Consider the following 12,875-nt stretch of genomic DNA (forward strand, 5'->3'; position numbering starts at 1 on the left):
GGCAGCCAGAAGGGATTGTGCCCAAAAGAAAAACACTGCGTGGGTGAACCTTTCCTGGCTATTTCCAGAGCAATATGCTTTTAGATGAAGTCAACACTGGTGGTATTCCCAGGTCAAAATGTAAATAACTCATCAGGAAGATGTTAAGTGCAGTTTATTTGAAGTATGTTGGGGGAAAGCTTGAAGTAAATCACAATAAATACGAGTGACAGTAAAACAGAGATTGGATCTGAACTTTGCAGGATCAGGCTTGAATTCTCAAAGGATTTCTCCTTGAGCTGAAGAGGGATTATTATAGATTCATGTGTTTCCATGCCCACCTCTGCGTGCATCACGTCCTTTGCCTTCCTGCTGCATTTCAGTGCGTTGGTACAGACAGAAGACATTAATAGGTATGTTTGTGTCGTTTGTGGGATTATGGAAATCAGATGCTTATCCTTTCTACAGTGTGTCTTAAAATTAACCAGATGCACATTGGGCACACTGGAGTTCTCCTGGACAGTAGGAATATTTTACTTGCTTTTCCCTCATCACCTGCTGAGACTTGGATGCTGGATCTGTGTTGCTGAAGAAAAAGGAACAAATTGCAAGGAAAATCCTGATTAGATTATGAGAAGAATTACCCACAGAGAGGATGGTGAAGCACGGGGATAGGGAGTCTCCATCCCAGCAGACTGAAGTGAAGCAGGCCCTGAGTCTTGTGATCTAACAAGATTTAGCTGTGCTTTGAGCAGGGGGTTGGACCAGATAAACTAAAAGAAGACCAAACCCTTGCTCCTGAAGCTGGTGGTAGAACTTGGTTTGCACATTGCTAAGATGTAACCATGTCCTGCCCCATGGTACTTGAACCTGGGGCTCCTCCAACCTTATGGTGTTGTTCTTTAGTCCGCAAGATTTTTTGTTTCTGTCGGTTTTTTTTTCCAATTTTACTTCTTGAAATAATCTAAGAGAAGCCTCTCAGAGCAGGGTTTACAGGACAAAACTGTTTTGGGCCTGAGGGTGGGAGATTGTAGATGGACTGAGCAGAGGGGATGGAGCCAGTCCAGACTGGGCTCAGCCATTATGGGTTTGGAGCAGCCCCTGAAGTAAATGACTTCTAGATTTCTGCTTGTGCTTTTCTGTCCACAGTTCAGGTAAACCAGTCTAAAGCAGGGCCAGGAAACACACTGATGCTTGAGCAACGGGCTCAGTTGGGACTTGAGCCTGCTCCTGGGGCATCCTTTCCCAGTGCTGTGGATGTTCCCTGTGTTGTCTCATGCTTGCCAAGTACCTGCACTAGAGGTTAGTTCTCTGGAATGTGCTTCGTTGGAGGTTTCAAAGCTGGGCTTGTGCATAGCTGCTTGTGAACCAGCAAATGGAGGAGTGATGGTGTCCTAAGTAGCAGTTCAGGATTTGAGAATCCTAGAGTGTCCTGAGTTGGAAAACCTCCACAAGAATCATCCAGTCCAACTCTCTTTGCAGTAAAAATAACAAGAGCTGGTTATCCTGGTCCAGGACATGCCTCTCCTTTGACATGAGCAATGCAGCACAGAAGAACATGTGGATAAACCAGGATTGTTTATTTTTGGGGTGTGTGGATATTGGTTCGAGAGGATTTCCTCATTTTTTTTCCTTGCTGGGACAGCAATGGATGGATAGTCAGTGCTGCTCATTTTAGATGGGTCATCTGGGAGTCACCTGACTGCTGTAAACAATAGGTGTGCCCACATCAAGCTGTGCAAAAGGATCAAAGGTTGGGATTTTGGAGGAATCCTGGACAAGCTGTTTCTCTCTATAGTGATGAGGAGCTGTGTTTCTGCCTGGGGATGGACATGTAGTAAAAAACAGTCCTTGCACCTCCTGGTCATGCCCTGTGCTTCCCAGCAGAGGCACACACATTGGGATGTGTGTATTAAGTTGCCAGCTCATCTTTGAATAGCAGCTTCCAGTGAGCTGTAAATGTAACACAGAGTGTGCTGGAGACAGGAATTTGAGGAAGGAGGAATTCCACCCAACAGAACTGCTGAGACTTGAAAATCAAGCTAGGTTTTCTTCTGGCAACTTCAAAGCAGGGAGCTCTCTGTAAATGCAGGCTCAGGAATGACTACAGCAGCTAATCAAGGGCTGTCATTCTCTTCAGTAGCTCATGGGGCTGTAGAACAAACAGGGAAAGTTTCCTGTGTTAGGAAAACAAAGAGATACTGCTGAATAAAGAAGTTATTGAGTTCCCTAGAACTCTGCTTTTGCAATGATTATCTCTGTAACTGAGCTGCTTTAGTCTGGCTCCTGGAGCTGCTGCTTTCCCTTCTCATCCCTGCCCCTAGTGAGGCCTCATTGTGTTCACTGTTACAACCTTTATTCACTTACATTTTGAGGACCAGTATAATCTTAAGTAAATACACAGCTTGCCTTGATTAGAGGGATTTGATGCTGTACCTAAAACTACCACAGGTCCATCATTTCAGCGTCCCCACTGTGGGGAGCGAGCTGTGTGGGAGAGCGGAAGGAGATCACTGGTGAAAAGTGAAGTTTGAGCAAATGCAGAGATTGTCCCTCTGGGAACTCTGGGTTACAGTTAATTTTTGAAAGTTTTGGAATTTGTTTTCATTGACAGATTGAAGTTACCTTAAGCTTTAAGGTGTGATTGCTCACAGCATGGGAAGTTCAACCCAGATATTGCCTGCTGCCAGTAAACTGCCAACGAGGTTGTACGTTTGATTTAACACCAACACAATTTTTTTTCTCTCTCTTCCTTTTCCCTTCAATCCTTCTTCCCCCGGACATCCCCTCCCATCCTCCCTCAGGCCTGTATTGATGAGAACCTGGACATGGTGAAGTTCCTAGTGGAAAATGGAGCCAATGTGAACCAGCAAGACAACGAGGGCTGGACCCCTCTTCATGCAGTGGCATCGTGTGGCTACCTGAACATAGCAGAGTGAGTGAGTCTGGGGCTGTTCCGGATGTTTATTTATTTAACACTTCCCTGTGCCTGTCTATTCAGAGCAGCTACACAGGTGATGAATACTCTAAGCCTTGTACAGTGCTTTGGAAAGCAATGCTGAAAATAGGTGCTTTTCTCTTGGTATTGAATTCTGAACTTCTGAGGATTAAGGTGAAGCCTTCAACTGGTTGCCTTTTTCTGTTGCAATTAGACTGTCTTATGATTCATTAGATACTTTAGATAAAATGCCAAGAAAAAGGAAAATGGAACAGCTGCTACAGGGATGTGTAGTGAAGGAGCTCCTCCCTGTGAGGGTGGGGAGGCCCTGGCACAGGTGCCCAGAGAAGCTGTGGCTGCCCCGTGCCTGGAAGTGTCCAAGGCCAGGTTGGATGGGGCTTGGAGCAACCTGGGATAGTGAAGGTGTCTCTGCCCATGGCAGGGGTGGGACTGGATGGGCTTTAAGGTCCCTTCTGACACAAATCAGACTGAGATTCCACGAGTACATTTCCTTACCACAGACAGACTGGTGTGAGCAGTGCTGTGGTTAAGTGGGGACTTTCAAGTTCAGCTGTCAATCCAGCACCACCAATATGTTCACCACTAAACCTCAAGTGCCACATCCACTCCTTTTTTGAACACTCCCAGGGATGGTGATTCCACCACTGCCCTGGGCAGCTATGCCAGGGCCTGACCACTATTTCTTAAAAGAAATTTCCCCTAATCTCCAACCTAACCCTTCCCTGGTACAGCTTGAGGTCATTTCCTCTTGTCCTGTTCCTTGTTCCCTGGGAGCAGAGCCCGGCCCCTACCTGGCTGCACCCTTCTGTCAGGGAGTTGTGCAGAGCAAGAAGGTCCCCACTGAGCTCCTTTTCTTCAGGCTGAACACCAATCCTTTATTCTTTGCCAGTCATACTGTGCTTATATATTTAGTCCACCACAACTACCAGAAAGTTTCCAAAATTTGAATTAAGATAACTATTTCTTAAATGAATTGAAAATAAATTATGAAACCAGGCAATCTCACCCTCCTGTATTTGTGTGCTTAAACAGATCTTCTTTTACTTCTCAGAATTCTACTGATTAAAAGATGTACAAGCCAAAGAAGATGTCTGTTGTTCTTCAATGAACTTTTTGTAAAGTTATAAGAGGATAAATTTAAAAGTTGATGGTACTTGATGAGGCTTTTTAAAAATTAGTAAAATTTCCTTTTCTTAAATAAAAAAAAAAAAAAGATATCAACCAGATTAATGCAATAATAGGGCTGTTTAAGTATGGAGAAAGAAAAACTCTTGAGCTCCTGAGCAAGGACCTTGCACTTACAATGAACATTTTTAGTCTAGAAATTGGCTAAGAATAAGGTCCTCATTTGGTAATTGAACTTGCATGAGAAAGACAAATACTTCGTGGTGCTGTTTTATTGCCTGTGTCCTTGCTCTGGCGCCAAGCACGGAGGTGTGACGTGCTGGCCTGGTGTCCTCGCTGCAGGTACCTGATCAGCCACGGGGCCAACGTGGCTGCTGTGAACAGCGAGGGGGAGGTCCCGTCCGACATCGCCGAGGAGGCGGCCATGAAGGACCTGCTTCTGGAGCAAGTCAAGAAACAAGGTAAAGGAAGGGCTTGAATAAGTGAGAGTTGGGACCCCTAAGCGTTTCTGTATGAGAATTCTGCTGCCTTGCTGTGTGTTGGTGAAGAGATCTGAGATCTGGCCCAGGAAGCAGCAGGCAAATTTTGCTTTGCTGCCAGGACAGTGGAGCAGATACAGGAGGTTTGTGGTCTCTGTCCTTGGGATTCTTCAAAGCACGGCACCACAGTCCTGAAATCTGATTCATCAGATCTAGTTACTTTTAAAGTGAGATTTAGTTCTGACCTCTGATATAAATGAAAGGTCATGTTTCACTAAGGCTTGATAAAACCAAGGTGAGATTTATGGGACTGCCACAGGCAGGGACCAGGAAATGAATATTCCAGGCCTGGAGTGTCGTGCTTTATCCTGATCTTTCCCTAGATTTCTTCTGCCATATCCCTTTTTTCATCAGGTGTGCCTGGCTGAGAGGGGCTGCTCTCCAGGCTGTCCCTGCACAAACATCCCTGGCTGAAGAATAGTTTTGGACTGATGTTAAAATAAAAAATTACTTTATCAGGCTAAAATTTTCTTCATACTCATGAAATTCATTTGGGAGTGGTTGAATGTCTGCATGTGTGTGTGAGAAGTTTAAATCATGTCTATGAATTTCATCAACAGTGTTGGAAAAGGAACCCAAGGAATTCCTGGAGCTTCTATCCTTGGACATAGTCAGAGCTCAGCTGCATTCGTGTCTGAGCTGGTTCATCTGGCTTTGAAGTTACTCTCCTTTGAGTGTGTGTTTGGGCTACAGACCCCCAAAGACTCTGGTCTGGATTATTTTATTCCTGCAGGTTTGGGGGGGTTGCTTGCGTGCTGGATTGAATCCAGTCCCTCTGTCAGATATATTTTGACACATGGTGGTGACTTTATTTTTAAGGAAGGAATCAGTCCCTCGGTGCTTTATCACCTGTGTTAATGTTCCTGGGCCACCAGATTTGTCAGGCACAGTTTCCCCTCAGAGAAGCCAGGTTCGCTGTCACCAAGCACCTCCTTATTTTCCATGGGCCTTAGCATAGTTTCCAGGAGGATCTGCTCCATGATCCTGCTGTGCACAGAGGAGAGGCCAGTTGGCCTGTAGTGCCCCAGGTCTTTCTCGTATCCCTGTTTAAAAATGGGTGCTGTTTTCCATTTTCCAGTCCATGAGAAGTTCACCAGACTGCCACAACTTCTCAAATACAAGAGTGACTTAGATACTTCCTCTATCAGCTCCCTTGGGCCCCATGGATGCCTCTCACCAGGTTCTATGGACTTGTGCACCTTCAGGTTCTTTGAATGACAGTAATGTGGTTGAAATCTTGCAGGACATTGAGGCAGTGGTTCTGCCTTACCTGCAAGTATTTTGCCTGACACTTTTTGGGATTCTGCTTGCATTGCCTCACCATATTAGTGGCATCCTGCTAAGATACCCTGAAACAACCATCTGTCTCCAGATGAAGATTCCCATCTCACAGTTTAAAGGATCATATTGCTGGAGGAAATGGGGTTGAACTTTAAATAAGCATCTGTCCAGCTCCACAGCCTGTCCTCAGCAGGGGCTGTGAGCAGATGCCTGCTGCAGACTGTAACAACAGCTCAAGTGTGTACAATTGCCCTCCCAGCCTCCAGCTACTATGCCTCCAGAAATTCCTGAACCAAATTGGCTGTTTATTTGTGAGTGCCCCGTGGCTTTCTGTTTCCTGAGCTCGTGTAGCCCTCCTTGGGAACTCCAACATGTTCAGGAGTTGTGTGTAATAGCTACAAACTTGTCTAGTCCTTGGTCTGAAGCCAGTTTATTTCTGATCTTTGCAAAATCCTGCAACAGTGGGTCTCACAGCTCAGACTCTGAGTTAAGTGTTTTCCTTGGTTCTGTTTTAAATGTAATGCCCCACAATTTAATTGGCAATCCTGTCATTCTTGTACTGAAAGTATTAATCCATAGGAACACTTGCTCTTCAGGACCCTTCTTGATTTTTGAGATTTGTCATCTTCTAGTTTGTATGTTTTCCTGAGTTGGAGAGTTCTATTCTGATTAATCTTGTTTGGATTGGTATCAATACTTGTGATTGATAAATTGTCCTTCTATGATCTCATTGCTGTGAAAACTCTACAATTAGGAAAACAAGTGGAGTTTTGCCTCTCATTGGTTTAATGAGTCTGTCAGCCAGGCACACCTCCCTGTCCACATCATCCCCCTGCCTCTCCACACCCCACCTGCCCCTAAGCAGTCACTTAGGCCATTGCCACAGATATCTTCTGGCCTTCTAATGCCAAAATTATTTCAAATTGTGTTTTGTCAGAATCTGGGGGTATGCTGCTCGGTGGGATAACTCAGTGCTTCTCTCAGCATGCCTGTCATGGATGCCTCTGGAGCAGTGCAGGTTCCTCTGTGTGTCATATGCAGTGTCCTGAATATGCAGTGATCAAAGAGCTGGCGTCACCGTGCTCTTGCAGGAGACATCTGAGGGTCCTCAGACCTTCCCTGTAGATTATACCCTCGCTGCAGGTCCGTTGAGTCAGTTAAGCTGTTGTTCGTGACTCTGTTATTTCAGTCTGGGATACAGCCCAGAACTCAGTCCTTCTACCCTTAATGCACATTTGAGCTTTTAGTTAATTGGACTGGGTTGCAACCACTGGTTCAGCTTTCAAAATTTTTAACTTAAGCAGTTTTTGAAGTCTCTGTCAATGACACAGAAGAGGCTTTTGCTGATTGTTTTGTGGAAGAAATAGTTTACAATGTTTGTGGAAGAAATAGTTTACTAATATTTTATAGCAAATGGACCATAGGTTAAGTGTAACAAGTACTTCAGAGCTTTCAACTCTTGTTTGTCTTTTGTTCTGTGCTTCACCCCCTTAGGTGTAGATCTAGAGCTGTCAAGGAAAGAAGAGGAGCAGCAAATGCTCCAGGATGCCCGGCAATGGCTGAACAGTGGGAGAATTGAGGATATAAAGCAGCCTCGGACAGGAGCCACAGCTCTTCATGTGGCTGCAGCCAAGGGATATTCTGAAGTCATGAGGTAGGAGGTCCTTCCAGGGCTGATGCATTAAATTAAGGCTGAAGACATCTTGCTTTACATTCAGAGAAATTTATTCCATACTGAAATTGTCAGGCTGCTGTTTCTCAAAAGGCTCCGTGGTTTTATGTGTACAACCACAGTGGTTCACCCAGAAATACACAGGGACTGGAGGATTCCCTTTCACACCTCCAGGCCTTTTTGGAGTAATGAAAGCTTTTTGAAGAATGAGGCATAAATTAGGAGGTCTCTAATTTTTCTAATCACAAGGTCTGATTTTCACTGTTAGAGTAATAGTTTCAGGACTAGCAAGTTAAACAGTATTAGGGGATAAAAGTATAATGTTGACATACAAAGTGACAATACATACTGCATGACAGTCACAAACATGACCAGTCTTGTGGGAAGGTGCAGTGTCCACCCCTGTCTCACTGTCCTATGCCCCTTCATGCTATTGCTCCTGCAGTGACAGAGGGATTCCAGCACCTGACAGCTCTGCTGTCCTGGCACTAACAAGATTATTATGTCCATAAACCCGCCCAGTGTAGCATTTCCTGGTAAAAAACATTAATATTGCTACAGGTAATGTCAAATTAAGCTTTCCACCAATAAAGCTTTCTTCTCTGCTCTTTATGTGTGGCTGGAGCTGCCCATGAACACAGAGCTTATGGAATCCCAGACTGGGTTGGGCTGGGAGGAACCCTAAAGCTCATCTTGTCCCACCCCTTGCCTTGGGCAGGGACACCTTCATCTATCCCAGGTTGCTACAAGCCCTGTCCATCCTGGCCTTGGACACTTCCAGGGATCCAGGGGCAGCCACAGCTTCTCTGTGGACCCTGTGCCAGGGCCTGCCCACCCTCACAGGGAGAATTTTTTACCTCATATCTAATCTAATCCTGCCCTCTGTCCATGTGAATTCCCGTTTGTGTTGTTACTACATGCTCTTGTAAATATTCTTTATAAAGTGTCGTAGTTTGACACTGCCCAATGCCAGGCACCCACTCACTCACCCTCCCCTCCCACAGCTGGGCAGAGGAGAGCAAAAAATTAACAAAGGGTTCCTGAGGTGAGATAAGGACCAGAGAAAACCCTTCAAGGGCAAAACAGGCTCAGCTTAAAGTTGCAAAGTGAATTTATTACTAACAGAATCAGAGGAGGATAATGAGAAGTAAAATAAGCCTTTAAAACACCTTTAACCCCCAGCCCCTCCCTCCTTCCCACTGACAGCACTGGGAGGGGTGACAGGGTGTGGGGATTTGGGTCAGTCCAGCACTGAGATTTTCTTCACTGCTCTGGGAGAGGAGTCTTTGCCCTGTGAGACCATGGGGTCCCTCCCACGGGAGACAGTTCTCTGTGAACTTCTCCATTGTGGGTTCACTCTCACAAGCAGCAGTCCTCCCAAAACTGCTGCAACATGAATTCCCCCCACAGGCTCACAGTCCTCCCAAAACCGCTGCAGCGTAGGTCTCTCTTCCACGGGGTGCAGTCCTCCAAGGACAGGCTGCTCCAGCCTGGAAACAGGGCCCCCTCTCTCCACAGGGTCTTCCACTGGATCACAGCCTCCTCCAGGCATCCACCCACTGCAGTGTGAGCACCTCCCCCATGGGCTGTGGGTGGATCTCTGCATCCCCCATGGATCTCTGCATCCCCCGTGGGTTCCCTTGGGCTGTGGGTGGATCTCTGCATCCCCCGTGGATCCCCTGGGCTGTGGTGGATGTCTGCATCCCCCATGGATCTCTGCATTCCCCGTGGGCTGTCCATGGATCTCTGTATCCCTTGTGGATCCCCATGGGCTGCAGGGGCACAGCTGCTTCACCATGGTCATCATCACAGCCTGCAGAGGAATCTTGGCTCTGGTGCCTGGAGCACCTCCTCCCCCTCATTCTTCTTGGTGTCTCCATGTTGTTTCCCTCACATGTTCTCACCTCCTCTTCTGTGACAAGAAAAAAAACTGTGCATGCCCACTTTGTTTTGATTTTCTTCTTAAATCTGTTGTCACAGATGTGTTACCAACCTCTCTAATTGGCCCAGCTTTGGCCAGCAGCGTGTCCATCTTCAGAGCCATCAGGGATTGGCTCTGCCAGACATGGTAGAAGCTTCCAGCAACTTCTCACAGAAGCCACCTCTGTGGCCTGCCTGCTGCCAAAAGCCAGGCTTTGTGTAACCAACACACGAGCTTACTCTCTTGCCTGTGTTAAAATCCATTCTGGAAGTGTTCATCTATCTCGATCCTAAGTTTCATAATTTTAAGTGACATGACTTGATGTCGAAGAGCTGTTTCATATCAAGCTCAAGCATTTTATTGTACTTTGTGTTTCTGATTTGTATTCAGTCATTAGAGCTTATAATTGAGTGATGAGCTGTCTGTGCCTGTACCATGCCCAAGAACAGCAATCTGACACAGCACATGTGAATAGAAATGTAGTATCTCTGAATTTAAGGTGTTGGTCTCCTCACTGTCAGGGGAGCGTTGTGTATCCAGTGCTCTTGATGAAGTTCAGTGTGTGCAGGATGACTTAGTTCTGGACAGCCTCTACTTGGCATTAATTGTTGTAATGATAAACACTTCTCGTAGCAAGCTGACATTGTTTCACTCTTGTGTATATGATGGCTGTGCTGAAGTTCAAATCCAGAGCTCTAGTGACTTAAACCAAAGGGGCTGACAGCCAGGAGCCAGCTAACTCTAAATGACACATGGAATTTGTCTGTGACCTTGAGTCTCTTAGCAGCTCTGTTTCTCCCTTCTGCCAACTGGAAAATCAACAGAAACTCAGCACCTAATTTACAATTTCTTTCACAGAGAAGCCCACAGCTGCTCTGCTGTGACTGTGTTTTATTTAGCACAGTAGCACATTGGTGTAAAGCTGCAGGAGTTTCCAAGCTATTGGTGCCATGTTGGGGTCCTGCTGGATTTCCCTCGTGCTGTGCAATGGTGGCTTTGCGTGGGGGAATTTCTCACAATGGAAATTTTCAGGAGCAGTTTTATCAGACTTGCAGAATTCCCCTAGGATGTTATGCACTATTTAAGCAGTTTGGATAATAGTTTTGATACAGGAGCTGCTCAGTGCTCTTGCCTGATTACTGCCACATCAGTGTGCGCATGGCTCTGGAGTTCCAGACTACCCCAAACCTTTTGTGTTTGTTTTGGTATTAAATATTCAAGCTCCAGGTGCTGTGAAACACCAGTGTTCTCCTCTGATAGAGAAGGGAGGGTGGAAGGAGCACAGCAGTGAGGGTAAGGAAAGGAGATCCCAGGCAAGTTCACTTGTGGAGAGATTTGCTTGAATTGTCCAAGAGCTACTCTGAAAAAATGCATTTGGGGTTGTTTAATCCAAATGAGGGTTGTTTAGAAACAGATTTTACTTCTGTCACTGTCACTGGTGCTTCCCTGGCAGTCCTGTTGGTCTCCTTGAGGACCACCCCCCACTGTGGCCTTGTGCTCTCGGGGAGCCAAGCTCAAGCTCCAGTTCCCAAATATCCCTCTCCTGGCAGGTGCTGTGCTTGGCTCCCTGGCACAGGGATGACAGTGCAGGGATGCAACTGAGCCAGTCCAGACTCTCTCCTCTGCTGGAGCAGGAGTTCAGAGTGGGTCACCAATGCCAGATGAGAAGTCAAGTTGTTCTCCCAGTTCAGGACATGCTGAAAGGGAACCTTATTAGTTTGACGTGTTCCAGCAGGTTTTACATTGAAGTCACTTCGTTCATTGCCCTTTCCATTACAGTTTTGAGCACATCAGGTGGGATGTTGCTTTGGTTAATAAACAAGTCCAGAAGCTCCTGACTGTTAGGGAGCCAGGCTGCCCACTTGGTGCCTAACAGGGGAAACTGCTGTGTCAGGAAGTCATTCCCGATGGGCAGAGATCAATCCTGCTGCTTTCCTCAGGCTCCTGATCCAGGCTGGGTTTAATTTGAACGTCCAGGACAACGATGGCTGGACTCCACTCCATGCTGCTGCTCACTGGGGAGTGAAGGAAGCATGTTCCATCCTGGCTGAGGCTCTGTGTGACATGGACATCAGGAACAAGCTGGTCAGTACACTACTAATGCAGGGTATTCTATAGCCACATTAATAGTAACTATTGCCTTCTGCGTGATCATGGAATCATAGAACCCCAGACTGGTTTGTATTCAGAGGAACCTTAAAGCTCATCTCATCCCACCCCCTGCCACGGGCAGGGACACCTTCCACTAGCCCAGGTTGCTTCGAGCCCCGTCCAGCCTAGCCTTGGACACCTGCAGGGATGGGGCAGCAACAGCTTCTCTGAGCAACCTGTGCCAGGACCTCACCACCTTCACAGCCAAAATTTCCTTCCCAATATTCCATCTATCCTTGCCCTCTGGCAGTGGGAAGCCATTCCCCCTTGTCCTGTCCCTCCAGGCTCTTGTCCAAAGTCCCTCTGCAACTCTCTTGGAGCCTCTTTAGGCACTGGAAGGGGCTCTGAGTTCTCCCTGGAGCTGTCTTTTCTCCAGGTGAACTCCCCCATCTCCCCCAGCCTGGCTCCAGAGCAGAGGGGCTCCAGCCCTGTGGTCAGTTTAGTGGGCCTCTCTCGATTCTTTCCAGCAGGTCCATGTATGTCCTGAGATGGGAGCTCCAGAGCTGGACACAGAGGTCCAGGTGGGGTCTCATAGGAGATACAACATCATGATCCACCTGCATGACAAAGTCATAGCAGTCCTCCTTGCTTGTGCACTGGATAATTTAAATACATCAGTAAATGAAAAATCTTGACTGGCAGAAGACAGAAAAGGTTTCAAATATTATGGCAAATGTGACCTGATTAAACTTTAACACTGAACTTGTAAGAAGGGATAGGAGCTGATCTGTGCCATCCTGAGCTAGTGTAACCCTGAGAAATCAAATGACAGCAAAGAAACAATCTTGGAGTGCAGAATAATAGACTAATATTAAAGGTATAAGGCACTGAAAACAAGTGAACCCATGAGAAACTGGCAGTTTTAAATCCTCCCTCTTCTATGTATTGGTAATAAGAAAGGAAATGGAAGATTTGCGAGACATAAGCAAAGAAAAATAGGATGGAAGAAAAGGAGCAAAAACATTTCCTTTCTAACAGTTGGAGGTTTTTCCTTGAAGAGCCCTTGTAGTTTCAAGAGCTTGTCCAGGGCTGCTCTTGGTGTTCGTGTCCCTGCTGGGATGTCCACACTGGTCTGTGAGCTGCTTCCCACTGGACCGGGTGTGCTGTGGCTGCCTCTGGGGGAGGAGGGAAGGTTGAATGTGCTTGGAGGAGCACCAGGGGATGGAGGCAGGCAGGAGGATGTGATAAGAGAGGGCCATGTGTGTTCAAGTGCATCCAGCTGTGCTGGAAACTGCTGGAACTCAAATG

General features: G+C 46.6%; 1 protein-coding gene across 7 annotated transcripts in view; it reads left to right on the forward strand.

Moving 5' to 3' along the window:
* Positions 1-12,875, forward strand: part of PPP1R12B (protein phosphatase 1 regulatory subunit 12B) — a 131,395-nt gene that overhangs the window by 31,535 nt on the left and 86,985 nt on the right. For all 7 annotated transcript variants that reach the window (XM_041489518.1, XM_041489520.1, XM_041489521.1 and 4 more), the window contains exons 2-5: positions 2,784-2,914; positions 4,406-4,524; positions 7,378-7,537; positions 11,417-11,561. In XM_041489518.1, coding sequence (XP_041345452.1) covers positions 2,784-2,914; positions 4,406-4,524; positions 7,378-7,537; positions 11,417-11,561 — 555 coding nt within the window. The remainder of the gene's footprint in view (positions 1-2,783; positions 2,915-4,405; positions 4,525-7,377; positions 7,538-11,416; positions 11,562-12,875) is intronic.

This window comes from Pyrgilauda ruficollis, unplaced genomic scaffold (assembly GCF_017590135.1).
Source record: "Pyrgilauda ruficollis isolate IOZ18807 unplaced genomic scaffold, ASM1759013v1 scaffold95, whole genome shotgun sequence".
Taxonomy (NCBI): domain Eukaryota; kingdom Metazoa; phylum Chordata; class Aves; order Passeriformes; family Passeridae; genus Pyrgilauda; species Pyrgilauda ruficollis.